A 19,931-nucleotide genomic window follows, 5' to 3' on the forward strand; every position below is an offset into this window, starting at 1 on the left:
GTGGTTTTAGCAGAAATTAGCTGCTCAGAGCTAAGAAAAAAAACTCAGTCACTTAATCAGAAGTGTATGCAGAGATGCAGTGACTTCACTTCTGTTTGAGGATCCTTCACTATTAATACTTCCAGCCCAAAGCAGGAATAGAATCCACTCATCCACTCTGTTTAGTGATTTGCCCAGCACAGAGGAACTTAATTGAATAATTATGCCAATTTTAGCTATACCAGCATAATTTCTTGTGGGCACTAGTAAATTTCCTCATGAGTCCTATGAATAGGACAGCACTCTGGTCACACCTGTATTAGCAGGTAGCTGTAGCTTAGATGCGAGTGCTCTAATTTGCAGAGGTAATAAGCACCTGCAACTCCCACTGAATAAGTCCTGCAGAAAGAAAGCATGTGGTCACATCATTAATGACCACACTGTGTTTTACATGCGTACAAGGGGGATGAAATTAGGTCACACGGGTAACTGTCATTCTGGCATTTGCTAACTCTAAACCCTTGATTCTGAAGCTTTATATTTTCTCCATTTTGTTTTCAATTTCTACATTTTATACAAACTTAAAAAAGCATGTTGCCCTCCCCTCTAGAAAATCATCATCAGAGCTGGTATCTACAGGGCCCTAGCAAAGAACCACTGCCTGCTGAACTGTCAGGGTAAGTGACAGAAAAGAACATTTTCCCTTCATGCATAGATCTGCCACTAGAGGGTGGTGAAGATGCATTTTACCAATGGGTTTCTTCTATATTTGTTAGGCAGCAAAGGAAGAGTGGGACTCAGGAATAATGGGTTCAGTTCCAGATGCTGCAGAGAAGGGTGATGGACAGGCACCACACCATACTCCTCAACTCTACTGTTCTTCACTCCTATTAGAATAACTTCTTCCTCCTTCAGAGATATCAGCAGGAGAATTTTTCTGCTTTCAGTTCAGGTACTTTCCCTGCAATTGTTTAATAAGTGAAAAAGTCCTTAATCCCTTGAAAGTGTAGGTTGGGAGCATGTTTGGTCATCCTGCTGGGATGGCATGTACACAGTGAAGTCACATGTAGAAACTGAGAGAAGTTGGAGTGTGCCCAATACAGATGCACTATGTTGATAATTTAGCTGTTAAACCCTTACAACTCTGAGCACACACTTTTCCTATTTTAGAGGCTTATAATTAGACCAGTTTGAGACAGTTTTCCACCCAGATGGCATGAGCGCATCTCTGACACCAGTGCTACTCCCTGTGAAACTCTGCAGCCTTGTTTGCTAGGGCTCTTCCACCACACAGCTGTGAGACTATTTGATGAGAGCACAACTTTTCCTTGCAACTTTGTTCTTGGAAGTAGCTAAGTCTGAAAGGTTAATCCTGGAGCAGACATTTAACATGGAAATTTCAGCCTGAACAAATTAAGTGAGGCAAAATTGTAAGCACCTGATTAACAGCTACAGGTTGTACTGCCACCTGTACTAGCTATAATTATATTTACAGCTGGGTGATTCAGGCAGTGTCCGCTTCAGCTCCCTTTTGTAATGCAGTGGTGCATCCACAGTACAGTCTTTCTGAGCAAAGACATTGAAAGCTTGACATGAGCTTACCTATCTCCTAAGCTGCCTTTTATGAGGCTACAAGTTACATTTTCTCTTGCTTTCAGGTGACTAGCTATCCTTTCCATCATAAAAGAAACATGACATTTAATTAATAGCTTCCATCCAACCCTTAATCAAATGCTAGTTCCAGCTTGCTGCTGCCCAGGATATTGAAGCACAAGGATAAAATTCCATTTCAGAGGCAGGGAAACCAAGGCACAGAGAGAAAGAAGCCTGCCTGAAGTCAAAGCAAATTAGTGACCAAGTCCCGAAGAGAACCCAGAATTTGGAGTCCACTGCTTTAACTAGTAGACCCTAAACAAAATGGCTAACCTAGAATGAACATTCACTTGTCTTCAGGGGCAAAAGGCACATTTCCTTGGAGAGAAGTTGCTAAGGCTTTTTTCAGCTGAAACTGAATGGAACTAAGCAAGATGTATGGAGGGAACAGACAACTTGCAGCAGAGTGGACGTGAAGAGATGACAACCGAGGTATGAGGATAAACAGATATAAGCAACCGGAAGCAGAGTAATTTAAATAAGGGGGGCGGGAAATGACAGTCTGTAGTTTTCTGACTTCCTGTTATCTTCATTTCATAGAATTGCTCTGTGCATTATATTAGTGATGACAACCTAGCTGTATAAAAAAGGTTGAGTAATTAACACAGAAGTAGAAGGGAGTATAGACACTTGGATTGTTTTCAACCACGATAAATGCCTTTCACCCCAAGAGCCTCTGGACCCAATATAAATAACTTCCCTTTTACCAGGGACTCAAGAATCCTCTGAAGTGGAATACATTTAAGAAAACTGAGAGAGCTTGGAGGACCGGGGTAGTGAATTATATAAAGAGGTATGGGCTGAAAAAGTAAACCAGGTGCTAATGACAATTTATTGAACCTGGATTAAGCATCAGGGATAAGGAAAAGCAGCATCTTCCTGGGATAATGGGAAGACTACAAGTTAGTGAGCTTGAGCAGATGTTGTTGAGGGAGAAAAACCTCACTCCTTCCATTTGCACTTAACTTTGGGACTCAGCTGTAAGGTTCACTTAGCTTATATCTTGTCCTCTCTCCTGCCTTTTCTGTCCAATGCCTAAGAAGCTTTACTTAATTGAGATCCCTTGAGCTAATTGTGCAGATGCTGCTCAAATAGGAATGATCACCGTTAAGAGCTAAATGGGGGGGAAGAAGAAAGTAATTAAAATCTGAAGTTCTAGCTAGGAAATTGGCCAGGTGTGGGTCTCCCGAGAACATTTAGACCCCTGCATCCCAGTAACTAGAGGCAAGGTACCTGGGGCTGGGGGAGGAATGCTTTGGGAGTAAGCATAAGAGTTTTAGCACCCTTTTTTTCCCCTGAAAGGGTGAGATAGGGATGATCCTGTCTCCAGCAAACAGTTTGCTTGATGATGGCCTGAGATCTTTTTGTTTGACTGTGATTAAGACAAACTGGAGCCACTCCTCTGTGGGTCCCAGGCCTCTTGTAGGCTGCCAATCTATTAACTGCCCCCCCCCCCCAAGTGCTCCGGCAGGGACCCGGCCCTTCCCCGTGCCTGGCGGAGGGGGCCGAACTCGTGAGGAGCTGCAGCCCAGCCTCGGGTGCCATTGGGGGATGCACAGTGCAAATGCCCAGGCCCAGGCTTGGCCTTGGAGTGGAGCATCAGGAACCAGCCCTGCCCCGTGCCCCCATGACTCTCCCGGGGGCCAAGGCAGGCCCCGCTTAGCCCCACCATGGCCAGGATCGGGCCGTGCCCCAGCTGGGCCAAGGCAGACCTGGACGCGCCCGACAGCTTGAGAGGGGAGAGCCCGACCGGGCAGGGGTCTCCTGCATGACCCTGGGCATGGCCCCCAGGGGCAATGAAGGCACAAAACAAAGGAGATGGTGGGGGGCAGAGTGAGTCTAGGACATGGGTGGGCTCCAGCATCTGAGCAGATCCCCACCAGGCTCTTCCACCTGCACTATAAAAAGCAAACAGTGAAGGTGGCAGGGCTCAGGTGGGAGCAGGCACTGGGGGCATCTGCAAGGGGCCTGGGCTCACCAGGAACCTCCCAGGGACGGTCTTTGGCACCCTGACACAGGCCTGCCTCTGGCTTAAACTACCTCTGCTGGCCATCCAGCCCAGGCAGCCTTTGGTGGGAGCACTCCCCCAGCAAGTCCCAGGCACAAGCAAAGCTGGAATCCATGTTTCCTGCCTCTCCTAGTTCCTGGACACAGGTGCCTCTGGGGACTGGATCCTGCCCTCAACAAAGTCAAGAGCCAGATTTCTATTAACTGAATCAGGAGGAAGCCTGGAGTGAGGGAGATGTCAATACCCTAGCCAGGATGTATTATACCTTCTGCAGATCAACATGGTGCTAGAGGAAAGGCCAAGGAGAGCTATGCAGCACACTAATCAGAAAGTGGCTGAATGCAGCTGCTCCTCCCTGCACTCTTTGTACGACCAGATGGTCATATTTATCCTATTTTGCTAGTCCTCCTCACCCCCATCCTCATTCCACTCCTTTTACATCTCCTAGAAAGCAGCTTTTTCTGCTTGCCTTTCTCCAGAGCCAAAAATAGGTGCTAGCTCAGGAAAGATCTGAAGCCTTCAGGCTCCCAGCTTGAGTTTTTTCATCGAAAACAAACAGCCCTTATCTACCCAGTAAGGTGTCTGTGTCCCTCCAACCTGCTCTAATTCTTCCCGGTTGCCTGTCTGGAAGTCGCAGCCATACCCAGCTCCAGGAAGCCTTGGACCATCTGTAGATACTAATGAAGGCTGGATGGTGGCCCCTTGATGTATCAGTTGCTGAGTTCCCTGAGGACATGGAAGAAGGGGGATAACCTCTTTATAAGAAAGAGCTCAGTCTGGATTCTAAGTCCAAATCAATGTTAAACTTGAGAGATGTTTGTCAGGTCCATTGGATTTATAACATGCTTACACAACATTTAGCATAATGTGGCCCCAGCTCAGAAATTGGGGCTTCTGAGCAGAACCTGTGTAATCAGACTACTGTCTTTATAACCAGAGCTTATGGTCACTTTGTATAGAGACTTGGTACGCTGGCTCAGCAAGCCTCCTTATCAGAGACCCCTGGCCACCTGAAAAGAGGCCATGCCCACCCTCTAGTGAAGTAGAAAAGTCTGTGCGTGTGCACATAAAAAGGCAGTAATGCTGTGCAGTAATGTTAGAAATAAGGAAATGGTCTATAGAGAGAGGAGACTGTACTTACCACTGTGGTCTTGCCCCTTGCAGCTGTGTTCATGTTGGGGTGTCCCAGAATCGGAGAGGGACAGAGCTGGGCTGCGAGCCTCTGAGTCCGTCAGCAGGTTGAAATCCATTTTGTAGAAATGAGGGATGGTGATGTAGGAGGAGGAAGAATCTGTGGAAACAGGCATAGGATCAGTAGGGTGGAAAAGCTAAAATTGTTTCCTCTCTTCATCACCCCAAGCAGGGACAGAGGAACTAGGAAAAGTAGAGGCAACCTGTGGGCATAAATCCCCAGCTGAGGCTGAATTTCCTGGCTGAAAGGGGACAGGCTGGCTGCAGTTCTTACCAAACTCTGTGCTCAGCTACCCTATAAATCAAAGATCATCTAGCAGTGCTTCTATTTGCAGCGTTCAGAGATACAGCCTCCGATTTATAGGTGACATTCAGACTTAAATAGCAACATCAGGAGCAGGCTGTGTAATGGAGATCTGAGGAAGTGGCCCTGCAGCTAGCCAAATGTAGTTAGCACCTTCCCCAAACATCCAACTCTCCCCATCTTTCCCTGCAATATTTTCCCTCCCCTTTCTCCTTTTGCTTCTTAACAAGCTGGTCAAGTATAAATAGTGTTAGATAGACAAAGACAGGACCAGAGATTTTCAGTGGTATAAACATAAGGCTCAGATACACAGGCATATGTACACAGAAACCAGGGTTACAAACAGGAAGGCAAGAAACACATGCACCAAAATATTATCAAAATACAAGCTGACCTAGAATATTGCAAATTAATTAAGTTTTTTCAGCAATGGGCTAGACTCATTATGACCATGATGAATCCTACATTAAACAAAAGTCTTTGGGTGCTTGGGAGCCACACCATCTTGAATGAAATAGCAGATCAATTCTAAACTAATTCAAATTTTGGGTTTTGCTTTTGGCTCCCAGGTGCCTCTCCAGGGACCCCAAAGGTCCATGTTGTGCTAGTCCTTGCCTAAATCAACCAAGCTGGAGTGCAGTCAGCATTGTTCAGTGATTATAGAAACCCTAAAGATTCCTTTCCACCTCTTAGCCTGAGGCTGGAGAAGTCAGTTCTGTCACATTTTTCCTAGGGGACATCAACGTCCTACAGATATTGCATATTAAAGAATAGTCAAATTGGAGGAAATAGATTTTGATTCTGATTATGGGTATCTGAAGTACAAAGTAGATAGTTTTGGATCCATCCCCAAGGGTTAAGTGCCCTGCCATGTGTTGCTAGAAAGGGGAATTACCTTGGATACATAGTAAGGTCTCAGGTTTTAATCGGTGATCATGCTATCACTCAGTGCTTGATCTTTATATAGATGCATTCATGGAGGATGTGTTCCATAGACCTGCTTATTTCATAAAGAGTAACATGCGGCAAATTTTCAAGTATCCTTTATGTGTGCTGATTATTCCTACTCTACAGGCAGCAACCAAGCTTTGCTAAAATGTAGTAGTGACTGGCCTGAAGCAATAAATTGAGATCCAGGTTAGGATTTCAGAGTCTTGGCTGCTTGCATATAGAGTTTTGGCACATTACAAATCTAAATCAATTGTGAAATGTAGATACATTTTGAAAGCTCTACACATCCAAAATTCAGTGCATTAGAGATTAGGACTTCTAATTGGGCTATTGGCTTGAACTAGCCTTTGGAAATAAAGGATTATAACTCTTGTGAGATGTCTCATAGATCACTTCTGAAAATGTATTACTGGCTTTATTCTGTCCCAGCCAAAGTCAACTGGGGTCTCGGGGAAAAAGAAACTCTCCCACTGCATACAATTGGCAGAGGTATGATGAGTATCTTTAAAAAGCCAACTTTAGTATCTATAAAATGAAAGATATAAGACATGGCAAGATGAGGGGGGGACGCCTTATTAATTCTGATAATTCTTATTCAATATTTCATGACTAAGATCTGTCACAAACTGAAGGTATCTTTATGCTTGCTACATAGCTACCTGGTTCTCACTTTTTCTTAACACCCTGCCCCCCTCACTTTCCTAGGTACTGATAAACTTGTCTTGACATTGTTCTGAATTGACTCTCCTCTTTCTTTGTAAGGCTTCTGTTTAAAGAATAGACACAGTTGCCCCAGTGCCCATTTTTCAAGTCACAAGGCTTCTGCTCACTTATGCAGGGAGAAGAGGCAGGAGCTACTTGTTCACTGGGTGGCTGTTTCTTACTTCCACCTCATTGCAGTCCTGGTCTTTGATGTCTGCAGACTGCATAAGCTCCTTGACAGCAGCAGGGCAGAGCCCTGTTGCTTTTCACCATGTGTATGTACACGGAGTGATGTGACAGGGGCTGTGTTTTATTTAATACCTTTGCATGGAGAAGGGGGGAGTCCATCTGCTGCTGATATTGCCATGGCTTTTAGCATTACTCTTGGAATTATGCAGAAACGCGCAGTGAATTAATTCCTTGGATTAAGTCTTGATTAAGATGTGTGTCACTTTGCTGTCTCAGAATTTATTAAGAGCCCTTCTTGAGGAGGCGGCAGATGGAATTTCTGCCCAATGTTTGTAGATGATAATTTTCCCTCTTCTACAGCCATTTGCATATGATTGCATCTGTCAAGCACAATTTCCTCTCTTCTAGAGCTTGACTCCACACTGGACCAGATTTAAGGAGGAATTCAGCTTCCTGCCTGTCTGCAGCTAAAGGACATGTCCATCCTATTGGGTCCTACTTGCACTGCAGCCTCACCCTCTTCTGTTCTGCAGTGTATGTGGTCATCTTAAATGTGTGTAAACACTAACAAGCCACAAGGGGGGCATTTCCCATCCACTGTGAACAGATGTAAATGATGAGACGGGAGAGAATCTAGTTTACTGGCTTTAAAACCACACTCAGTTTCAGGTTAACAATAGCAAGGGTAAATCGACTATACAGATGCAGTACAACCAGTTTAAATTACTAAAATGCTTAGCAAGGTACCTGGACTAATCCCATTTGGAAAAAAAAAAGTAGGTCCATTTACTACCAAATTGTGAGAAACCTGTTTGGCTGAAACCATTTTTACAGGCAAGTTTTTTTTGTTTTATTTTCTGTTTTCTTTTAATTCAGTTTGCAGCTTGGAGTTTGAAAGAAAGAAAAATCAACTGCTTGTATGGCTATGAAACCTTTTCAGACCACTGAAATACACCAAATCACGTGCATTTTAGGTAAGCAAACTATTGGGCTAGGGTGTGTCTGCACACATTCCCCAGCCCTATTGCAGAAAGAATGTGTGGTGTGGCAAGTACAAGCTGATTTTGTTGATGTAGTTGCCCCAACACAACCTCATGCAACTGGAAAAGAGAGGCTATAGCTACTCTTTACCACTGTAAAGCTTAATTACTTGAATTTCATGTGGATAGGTAGACTTCATCTTAGGTGAAGAGATCACAAAAAGACAGTTCATGAGTTTGAGATGGACTAGAGGCTTCCCTCTATTGCCCTAGCTGTAAATAACTGCCTACTCATTCAGATGAAAAATCACAAGTGGCCAGATGTGATGTTAGTCTTATCCTCCCCTTGTTCAACTACTTACAGAAACTGGTGTGCATCTTCCTTGTAATGGACCATGAGGCTCAGACAAGCTTTTGATTCTTTTATAATCTCTCTCTTTTTGGGTAAGTTTGTTATTACAGCGTGTGTCACTTGGGCAGGTGTTATACAGCTGCAGCTGACATGATCTTGTTTACCAAACAGCATCCATTTTAAAGGAAAATGTTTCTACCTGAGAGCCACAGTCACTCTCACCTGCTCATACTGCTAAATAGGAGGGGAAAAAAAGCACATCTCTGAGAGCTAGTTGCTTGAGGAAAACAACTTGTCATACCCTGAAAATTGGGATCCCTTAGAATGATTGGTACTGTAATCTTTAACAAGTAGGGGGAGCAAAACAACAAATAAGTAAACCTATTTCCTCATAATTTTTCCATGTGGGCAAACTGAAGTCCTTTATCCAAATTATTCTGTAGAGCTGCTGGGCCCTATTTATGGAGAGGGGCGGGCAGGGGTGTTCCCTTTGGCATTTGTTTGAATTTTAGTACTGTTGGAAAGGCTGGCTTGAGTAAGCCTAGGGCAGCCTGGACATTAAGTCTGGCATTGCCTGCTCCAATCTTTCAAAATCTACAGAAGTCAAGCTCCAAATGACCATAAAACTAGCTGAAATAATGAACTTTCATAAAAGTGTCTTCACAGTTTTGTCTTCTGAGCTTGTGGGACAGGCTTATTTCACATTTACAAGCTTTTCTGCACAACCATGAGGACTAAAGACCTACTTGCTAAACACTAAGAGTTTCATGTCATCACATGACTACAGGAGCTGGGGTTTATGAACTCCAATATGACCAGATAAGCGGAGGCAAGACTCCTAACCCAGCCCAGGAGCATTCGGCTAAAGGAAACAACATTTAAACACGTACTCTAGTTCTTGTACCTCTCCAGCAGATTTGCTTATCCCAGCTATTCCACAGAGCTTTGAGATATATGTCTCCATATATAGGCTCTTTCCTTCAAGTAGAAAGCAAGGTAGATCTACCATGTCTTCTGCTTCTCTTCATTCAAGCCACTGCCTACAGGCTTTGTTGGGGGGGGGGGGGGCGGCGTTTGTTGTTTTTTTTCTTCCGTGATCCTTTTGCCAGCCCTAGTATTAACCATATACCAAATGGAGTGAAAGCTGGCATCATAAAGGAGTTCAAATTCTTCCTATTTCTTTCCCAGCATGCTTTACATTGGAAGGCAGGCTTTCCTTCCCCATTGTGGTACATAACTAAGTCTGCTGGGTTCTGACTAGTTTCCCAGTAAGGATTAACTCTTTCAAAGTGCTTTGCATTCTTATTCTAATTCTTTAGACTTTTTTTCCTTCCCCTCAAAGTTGGATTGTCCTCCTCTCTGATACTTGATGGTGGGAAGAGGTTCACTTTTTCTCCAAGGGTTCCAGCCCCTAGCAAATAAACAGGAAGAACCAGCCTTATTTGATGTGGTCTTTGCTTGTAACTTTTCCTTCTTTAAAAAAGAAAAACAAACACACAAAACTTGCATTCCTAGTGACTCCACTCAGTCATACAACGGCAAATATACCATGGCTGCTTTGGTTAAACTCAGAACCCAAAGCCAAAATTAACTGCAGCTAATTGTAACGGTGGCTCTTGCAATGAGGACAGTAGACTTGAGACTGACAAACATGTCACATACTTCTGTGTGCTACCATCAGGCAATTAAAAAACAATTCCACACTGCAAAGCTAGACAGATTTTTACCTACAGGTTGCCTCGAGTTGCCTGTTAGGTAGAGGCTGAAACTTGCTCCTAATGTGGCTATGTTTCACCTTTTGGTTATCTTCTGGGGTCAAGGTACAAGCGTACTAGATTTCCCATTCTTCCTTCACTCCATCAGTACATACAAGAAACCAAGCTGCTGGGAATAGCTCTTCTCCTGATGGAGCTTACTTGATTAGTTTCTCTCTCTCCTAAGACTCTCTACTCCCTCTTGCACTCACATTCACCTCTCTCCTGTGGGCAGGCTTATTTTTAGCAGAGATAAACATTCTGGGGTTTTATTTAATTGCAGAGTTTCATGAGGACAATGTGTTTCTCTTCACTTTGGTCCCTGAGAGAGGGGCCTGGTCTAAGGCAGAATAGCACTCTCTGTGCCACCTCTGGCAGGTTGAAGTGGGGGGAGTAGGCTGGGGCTGTACAGGGGGACCAAGGTTCCTGTCAGTCTCCTCCAGGAGGAGTGGCTAGTTAGCCAAGTTCTCAGACTGCAGCTTTACCATTTAGAGCACTGTAGGTCTGGATTTAAAGCGTCTCTCTGGCTACAGCTTAGAAACACACATGAACAGGAAAGTTTTGCATGTGAGCTCATGCAAATATACACTTTTCATACTAGAGTCTTTTATAGTTGCATGCCAACTGAAAATAAAAGGCAGGGACACAAGCCCCTATCCTGATCTCCATTTTCTCCAAATTATAGGAACACAAGAGCCCTAGGGTTGTCTGCTGCAAAACCTCTCAGTTTAACTTCCCTAAGTTTCTAATCTTAATGGAATTGCAACAGGAACTAAGAGAGACCATTAATCACTGCAAGATAAACAGCAGCAGTAAACCAGTTACCCAGAGTACAAGTCCATTACAGGACGGGAGAATAATACACCTTCCTCCAAAGATATAAGGTTCTGCACAGCACTGGGCTGGATGAGCAGCATGTGCAGGCACATGCTGTTAAATGGATCACCACCCCAGAGCTGAGGCTGAGTCACAGTTTATAATAAACCCTCTTCCTTGATTTAGTTCGTGCATTCCCAGCTGCAATTTGGCACTAGCTTCTGAGCTCCTCCATTGGTGATATGATGTTTTTGGTGGCCATTGGGTGTTTGTTTTTTTTGACAGCTCTTTTTAAAGCATAGTTGTTCTCCCTCCCTTCCCCCGTCCTCAGTAAGGGCTGCAAAACCCCTCTGTGACAGGGGATATTGTTTAAAAACTGCCTGGTTATAGTGCTAGCCAATTTCCTTACACTTACAGATATTTCCCCACCACTTTGAGTTGACACTGGGAACATAAAATGCCATCTCAATTGGAACCTGGTGGGCCCTGGCAAAGGAAACTTGCGCCTTCAAGAGCTAGAAGGACAAAAAAAGGCATGTCCAGAAATGGAGTTTACATTCTGTTTATAATGTCCTACTCAAAGCTGTCCGAAAAAGTGATCATTACACCAGAGGGGTCAGGAGATCTGAACCTGCCACTGTCTTGGTTTATGATTTCTGTAAATTACTTAACTGTTCTGAGCCTCCATTTCTCATTTCTAAAATAATGTTAATGATCCTGATCTATTTGGCAGGGACACTAAGGCTAAAGTCACTTAAGGACTTTCAGGTTCTTAAACAACAAGTACTAGGGAAATGTCTGGTGTCATTGGATATTGCATCATTAGGCTGACAGGAGGTAATCTTATTTCTTACCCTTCAGAACAAGCATATATTTGGGGAGAAGGTCTAAACTTGATATCTCTGTTCAAGGCGAACAACAGGTTAACGCTACATTTTAATGGCTGCAAAGGAAATATCACAAGGATTGACAGTTCTGTGTCCAGGGTGAAGAACCGTGGTGCACTGCATCTCTTATGCCCCTAGGGATGAACTGTGATGTAATAATGGCTCATACATGAGATCATCCATACTCTCTTCCTCCAAAACTGATGCATCAGGTATTCCAGGGGACTAACTATCCCAGATCCACTGCTAAGTGTATTGGATATAAAAGAATCTTTGAACTACAGAGCCTGAGGAGATATCTATCATGTCCCATACTGGGGCTGTCTTTAGGCTCTTCCATGCTGCTTAGTTTGGCTTTATATATTTTAACACACACTGAAATCAACAAAAGCAGGAAATGCAGAGTTCATTACAATATGGAACGAAAGCCATATTAAGCAGCCAATAGAAACCTGAGCCCCCTGCTTCTCTCCTACACTAAATGTTGTTATATTATAACAGGCTTTAAAGATTCTTAAAATAAGTCTTGCTACATCCAAAATACTTTTCCTGTTTGATACTTGGATACTTTGGCCCTTATCTATGGTACAGGTATTTGCCGATACAGCCATCTCCATCAAGGATGAAACCTCTCACTGATCTAGCCATCCTACCAAACCATAGCTGTAGTTTTATGGGTTTTCCTCAATACAATTCATTTTGCTTAGCAAGGCAGGTGAAAAGCTGGGTTCAAGTACACCAGCAAAAGTGCTGTTCTACCAGCAGAAGTTGCGTCCATGGTGGAAGTGCTTTGCTGATATCATGTATCCATCACCTGCAGTGGCAAACCACCACAGAGGTCAACCTGGGATACGGAATAGGTACAACAGGGAAGTTAAAGGGGCTTAGTCACTTTCAGTTTGGTAGGGGGAAAGAAGATTCTCAAGAAAAGAATCTTGAGACTTAAAGCGACTTCATAGTATGGAGAGATTCGGTGTTCGATCTGTATGTGCAGATCATACTGACCTCTGTATCCCTATGGTTCATTTAAGCCTATAGTTCTTCTGTATTGATTTAGAAAAAAAACAAAACAAAAACAAAACACTCATGCAAGGCTGTATCTACACAGAAGAATCACCAAGGAGGAAGCTAAAATGTGCAAGGAACTGTGACCCCCTTGTAGAGGTGGAGCCAAACAGGAAGATTACAGACAGAACCGTGCATGGAATAGAGAGCCAACATCCTGTTTTCACTTGAATGACACAAACTGTATCTTCCACTCAAGGAACCAAGATTTAGGGCCACACACTGGCTCCAGAGACACAGGCCTGGACTAAACAAGGATGTTGTTATTCTAATATTACTACTCTGCAAAGAAGTTTCAATTTAATACTGAAATAACTGAATGGCTCCAGCTCTATATCAATGTAATGGTAGTCACTGTAAAAGATATTTACATTGAGCTATGGCTCCAGCTCTATATCAATGTAATGGTAGTCACTGTAAAAGATATTTACATTGAGCTGGTTAATACCTGCAAATCAAGGTTCTGTGGAAGCGCACCTTGAGGTAGGACATATATTACCCTAGTTATAGCTGTGCAATCTCTGCTGATGTCAGCAAGTTTTGTATGCAAAATGAAGGGCAGTGTATGACTCAGACATTACCAAAGACTTAAAGAATCCTTATGATTAGTAAACAAGCTTGAGATAGCCCTAATCAAGAGTGATGCACAACAGAGAAGGTCAGAAAGAATCAGCCATGTCATTTGTCTGTAATGCACTTTCCATATCTCTAGCCTTGGTGTAGTGACTGCTATAGTTTACAGACTGTCAGCATTTCTGTTATATATCTTTTCTGGAGAAGACTGACTTGATGGTAAACATTTGTTCTGTGAAGAAACTTGGCAAAGACAAGAGCAGCCTGAAAGAAGCTTGGTTGGGGTGGATGTTTAAAAAAAAACCAAAACAAAAAACCAAAACAAAAACCCAAAAAAACCAAAACAAAAAAACCTGTGGAACTGTCTGACTTATAGTGTTCAGAAGCGAGAAAAAAGGAAAAATGCCACCGGAATTTTGATTCCCTTGTGTACTCCTCTCGCCAAAGAGCGGCTTCGATGGTTAAATCAAGATTCCAGAAGAGGTTGGTTTGCTTTGTAGGAGATGTGTTGCCTTAAAGAGCAAACCCACAATGATGGAGAGAGTTATGTCAGTTGTCTGGCAGCAAGAGTTCTTGAGGATTTGTTAAAGAGAATTTAGATTTAAAAAACAAAAAACAAAAACAAAAAAAACCCAACCCCCTCCTTTAGAAATAAAGCCTTTGCATGTTACAGATCATCTAAGAGTAAAACAAGCAGATGATCTCAGACCATAGTGTATGGAGGAAAAGGAGACTAAATACACGCCAGCTGACAGTCCCTAGATTTGAATGGTTGGGGGTAGGGCATCTCTATGATTGATGCTAGAACTTGCTTCCCCCACTTCTCAGTCTGACAGAGCTGGCATTTATGGACCTTGCAACATGCCCTGAAGGTCAGTCTGTTTACCCAGGCATTGTCTGAAGGGGCCAAGGGAGGGATTATTGTTTGTAATAGGAAGGAGCTGATGTTGGGCCTGATCCTTCAAGTCCTCTGTGAACAGCGGTCCTGCTGACTTCCAGAGGAGATCAGCACACCCAGGGCTTACAGAATGGAGCCCGTTAGTTGGCTGACATAGTACATAGTTTGCTCTCATCATAAAAAACCTTCAGGTACATTTATAAACTGCACAGGAGAGAGGGGAGACCTAAAATGTACTGAGATTTCCTGCCAATGCAAAATATGCCAATAGAGCTTAATCCTTTAGTCCATAGGTTGAAGAGGGAGTTTAGGGTGAATCTTTTCTAAATGTCTGATTTTTTTTTTTTTTTTAATTTTAGTGCCAAAAACAGACAACTTTCTATTCACAAATTTGGTAGTAAACTTAACACCAGAAACAATCATGAAACTGGTGCCCTAAGGTTTTGGTATGCACACACAGTACACTTCAAAATGCAGGATGTATATATATATTTTTTTTGTCTTTCTTGGGTCTAGTTTCCATTGCATCATGCAGCGGAAGTAAACTGGTGAGGAATTTTGGATGAACAGGACATGCAGATTCAGCTCCATAATTCGTCATATAATTTGTCACTAAAACAATCCCAGTGAAAAAGAACGGGAGGTCAGGAGAGAGGATTGTGAAAAGTCTCAAATAATTGGCAAGGAGACAGGTTTGGTTAGATCACACACTTCAAAATATTTAGTGATTTCTCCTGCTTCTTGGCCTGAAATCTTTGCAGCGAGAAATTCTTTGGCCTCATCAAAATCAGAACGGCGTAATTGCCTGCCATTAAACGTAACATGCAACTTGGTGGCACAGAGTAGAGATTCCTAAGGATTTGTACCCTGCATTCACTTGCTTGGGTGCATAATCCTAGTTTGTTCTAGTGTTAACACACATCTGAGCCAATACACTGAAGAGCTCTAAATCAGTGTCTGAGGGCTTTTCAAGTCTATAAACCTGCCAACAAAAATTTAGATCACAGTATCCATTTAAACTTGACACAAAAGGTACGGTCCTGCACTGCGTATGTGAAATTTTCTTCTGTTTGAGTCTGGATTCTATACTCTAATCAGGGGTATGATGCAGTAATGTGAATTTAACTTAAACCCAAAATTGCAGTTTAGATTTGATCCAATATTTCACTATTCGAAAACCACCATTTTGATATGACTTCAGAGCCAGCATCAAATCCAGCCTTCTTTAAAATCTTACATCCATACAGAAACATTTCTAGAATTAACCCCACCAAAAAATAATTAAACAATTAGCAAAAGAAATCTTTCCCTGTAGTAACCAAGGCTCAAATTTAGCAGCAACACACATAAGAACAGATGAAACAAAAAAAGAAAATGTAATGCGTGCGTTTGTTTTCCCCCCCACCCTCTGTTGTCTGAACTCAGAAACAAACTGGAAAAAATGACAAAAAAAATAAGAATTTTTAAAACCTTCTAATCTCAACATTATTTTAGAAAGATGGATAAATAATTGTTTTAAAATATAAAATTAAATTTATATTTTCTGTAGCCACAAAAGGCAGGTAATCTCCATTTGTGGTTGAATCGCTTTATTTCCATATATCAGGATTCCTTACAAATACAATTATTACTGTATAAAGGGCACCATTACCTGAGACGGGAGTAGCTGAAGCATAGCCATAAACAGGCGGCACATTCAGTTGGAAATGTGATTGGGGAGAAAAGAAAAAAAAAAATAGTTGTAGGCTGCATGCTGGCTCCCAGCAAATGTTTGTTTTTAGACTTGCTCATCCCTATTTTTAAATATCAGCCTCCTTGCTCTATAAGTCCATGCAAATTGGAGAAACAGACTGACCGTAGCTCCAATGCTGCAAGCAAATACTTGTATTTATGTGAAGACTCATTTACGTGAGGGTCTGCTTGCACGGAGCAGTTTGTTGGATCAGGGTCTTGCGGGGAAGGTATAAAATGAACTGTCTGCAAAGCGTTCTACAGTATTGAATACATGAAGTTAAACAACCTGGCTGGGAGAAACAGCTCTATCAGTTATTGGGATCAAAGGATTAGGTAAACATTTTCAGACAGATGCAGGCTTTAAGCCCACGTTTCTTTCATTCAGAAAGTCTCCGCTACTGATCTGGGGAGTCAAGTTTGAGACCAGACAAAGCCTAATTGTCTTGCATACCGAGTACCCCCCAACACAGCCAAGGTCACTGGGAAATGCAGTGCTCAGCAACACAGGAATATATCAGGCCCAAGAGGTCTAAACCTGGCTACTGAAAATGGCTGCTTATGAAAATGTTGACCTCCGTATCTCTGACTTTTCTCCACCCTCAAGAAAGGGGTAATATACTTGTCTACCTCAGAGATAGGCTCTGAAACATAATCGTCTGCAGAGCACTTGGAGATAGTGAACAGAGCACTGAACTGAGGCTCGAGAAAGCCTGGGTGCTGTTTCAGGTTCTGCCATTGATCTGTTGGGCAAGCCACTTCATCTCTCTGTGGCTCCATTTTTCCATCTGCCAGGTGGAGATGATGATGCTGTCCTCCTTGGGAAAGCATCCTGAGACTTAATGATGAAAAGCTGACAAAAAGCTAAATACTGTGATTATTGAGAGAGAAGCATTTAAGCCTAAGTTATAATAAATGGGTCCAAGACAAAACCTTTTCCCATTAATATTAGTGGCAAAATTCTTGCTCTTCCACTGAAGTGCAGGGAATTTGCAGAAAAATGAAGTGGAAGCCGCGAACACTCAGCGAGGTAAGAATGAAGGGGAGACTTCCCCGAACACAGGGATTCGGTGCACAGCCTAACAACAACGGGATCAGTTCTGATTAACTCTGAAAAAACAAATCTCCTATTTCCTCACTGAAAGGCAACTTTTAAATATTTAATTGCTGTACATACTGTAGAATGACAGCTCTATATATGAAGATACAACAGGAACTTGTTCTGGGTATGTTATATTATCCCCTTGTGGAAGGATTTCCCTTAGGTCAAATGGGTATCAGGCAACATCTTTTCTAGAGCAGGTAGTTGCTACCCCATAACCCCTCAGGCCTCATCTTGGCCTGAATGCTGTTGATCTTTCTGTGACAGTTCACAGGCTCCCTTAAATTCACCAAGAGGTCCAGCAGCTAATAACCAGCTTCATTCAATTCCCAGTCACATTATTATCCAATCTGCCAGATGCATTAATATTCAGAGGTGAAATGGGAGGGAGGGCAGGGTACTGGGGGAGGGGGAACACAGACAGGAAGAGGGGAAACAAGCACCAAGCTGGGTGTCATCGGGAATCCTTTCACAGTCAGCTTGAAAAACAACTAATTTGAGTACCCTGTTGACAGGGGAGTGTCCCTAAATAGCCTCGGCATTAACTTCTACTCCAATTTGTAAACAGGGCACAGGAGGGCTGAATGAGGGAGAAGAGGTAATGCTTTGCCAGACATGCTCCTTACCTTTTCTCTACACTGAGCCCAGTTCAAGGGCTTGGTCCTGCTGAGTGCTAAGCACCCTCTGCTCCTCCTGAGTTGGCAGCTGGGGAAGGTACCCAGCACCCTTTTGAAGCAGGCCCCAAGTAGCTAACATTATTGATCTCCAGAGGTGTCATGGGTCAGTTCTGAGCCCTGAAGGGGCAGCACACAGTGCAGGGGCACTAGCTGGGGTTTCACAGCTGCAGCAGAAGATGTTGTCTCCCTTTTTTGCTGCCAATACATGTCTTGAACAGCCATTTAAGCACCAGTTTTTCAGCATCAAAAATGAAGTCAAGATTAACCCTCTTGGATTCCCCACTCCCCTCCCCTCCCCCACACACCCTGCTTCTGCCCCTGCATTATTTCCTAACCCCACCCAGGCACTGTCAAGCCCGTCACTTTTCCCCATGTTCCCCAGCTGTGCCAGAGCCAGTGCGGGAGCTATTGTACAGAAGGTGCAAGATGCTGGGGGCAGGGTGAGGCACCCCAGTCTTTTCCAATCCCTCCCCACCATATGGGAAGCCCAGGACTTGTGTCCTTCTCACCACCACTAGATAAGCTATTGTTCGTCTCCCTCTTGTAAAATGGAGACAGTATCAGAAACCTTCTCAGCTATGCCACTCTTTTCTACACTACTTGGTACTTCAGGTCTCCCTTTCCTATATTCCCGACTTGCCCTGGACAGACCGCTGTCCTGTCCTGCCGCTCCTGGATCACGGTTCTAGCTCAACTTCGCATAGCTGAATAGGCAGGATTCATGTTGCGCCCCATGTCTGTATTTCTTCCTGCGAGTCAGGACTGGGGCTCCATCTTCCTCTAGGAGAAGCTTCCTATTTTTTTCCTCTCTCCTAGGCAGTCTTTGAACACAGGCTCACCCCTCTCTTATATTCTTCAGCGTCCTTTAGCAAACAGAAGTTTCTTTTATCTTCCCTCTTTGTTGATTTTATGCTAGGAATAGCAATTGATCTAGCTGAAATCTATTTAGCTTTTTTAAATGCATAAACCCACTACCCAAACTAAGTCCTATAGAAGTGCAATATGTAGTAGTAGTAGTAAAGGAGATTTTTTGCAATTATTTTTGACAGATGAAAAGGCACTAGTTCAAAAATCAGTGCCCTAAGATAAAAACAAAACAAGACAACAAAAACAAAACCCAATTCTGGTAGAGGCCTGTAGATGAGGTCTTGTGGAGACTGGGCTGTAGGTCTTTTATGGTCTTCAGCCCAGCCTCAGGAGGAGTTGTGGGTGGCAGGAGAAAGCCACCCCCGTTAAAGCTTCCTTGTTGGATTTCCCTGTAAAAGAAATGCTTTTTGAGGAATACTGGGAACTGACCATGCAGTATCTAGTAGAAATCAACCCCTCAGGTTGTAGTGTCCAAATGCCGCTGCCGTCTGATGGGTGCTGGGGGCCTCTGAAGTTCTCTTCTGTTCCCACTGCGCATTTGTCCATCCCACCAAAATGCTCTTACAAAACTCTAAATTATTAAATAGTCCCCCACCCCTTAGGGCATTTAAATGTAGAAAGATCTAGAGATCAGTGGGGTATACAGGCTGAATTCCCTCTTTAGAGGACTGACAGGACCATGTGGCCATAACTTTCCCTGATGCTACCCTCCCTCCTTACTCGTACTACTTCTTGCATTTACACTAAAGGCTCTGGCTTCATTCAAACAACTTCCTCCTGGAGCAGGGACTCTGACAATTACTAAAACAGTCCGATTTTCTCAGTCTCGAGGGAGCAACGCGCTTCGAGCTTAGGGCTGCCCCAGCTCAAGGACCCGATGAGTAACGACTCGGGTTAGTGAGAGGCGCTGGCTCCCTCCCACGAGCCTGGTTGCAGCTAGACATAGACAGTAGTTTCACAAGATAGATCGGCTTGAGCTAAGTCGACAGGACGCTACAGACTCGTCTGAAAGTCTTCCCCCGTTACTCCCAAATAAAAGCCACCGTCGGGGCTTGCCCAGCCTGGCCACACGTGTCACGTGAATCAGCTAAAGGCATAAAGTCAGTGGCTTTAGACCCGGCGTGGCTGCACTCGTTTCCGAGTCAAGTGGCGTGAGACGCTGTAGTTCAGGGAGGACTAGAACGGGGATTAACGGGGCTTTGCCTTACTGCATCGTTTTCACCCCCTGTTCGTACGAGCTGCCCCGGGTCTC

At 43.6% G+C, this 19,931-nt stretch overlaps 1 protein-coding gene across 4 annotated transcripts in view; it reads right to left on the reverse strand.

The window, feature by feature from the left end:
- The window catches only part of PITX3 (paired like homeodomain 3), a 33,466-nt gene that overhangs the window by 12,217 nt on the left and 1,318 nt on the right, over positions 1–19,931 (reverse strand). The window contains exons 1-2 of one of the 4 annotated variants that reach the window (XM_090058264.1): positions 19,109–19,249; positions 4,782–4,931 (exon numbers count right to left, since the gene is read on the reverse strand). In XM_090058264.1, the coding sequence (XP_089914390.1) occupies positions 4,782–4,890 (109 nt within the window). In that variant the 5' untranslated portion in view covers positions 4,891–4,931; positions 19,109–19,249. Of the gene's footprint in view, positions 1–4,781; positions 4,932–9,213; positions 9,361–15,953; positions 16,029–19,108; positions 19,250–19,931 lie in introns of those variants that run through there. The other 3 variants (XM_090058262.1, XM_090058263.1, XM_090058260.1) reach the window with 3 other exon arrangements.

This window comes from Crocodylus siamensis, chromosome 7, assembly GCF_052110815.1.
Source record: "Crocodylus siamensis isolate JL-2025a chromosome 7, ASM5211081v1, whole genome shotgun sequence".
NCBI lineage: Eukaryota > Metazoa > Chordata > Crocodylia > Crocodylidae > Crocodylus > Crocodylus siamensis.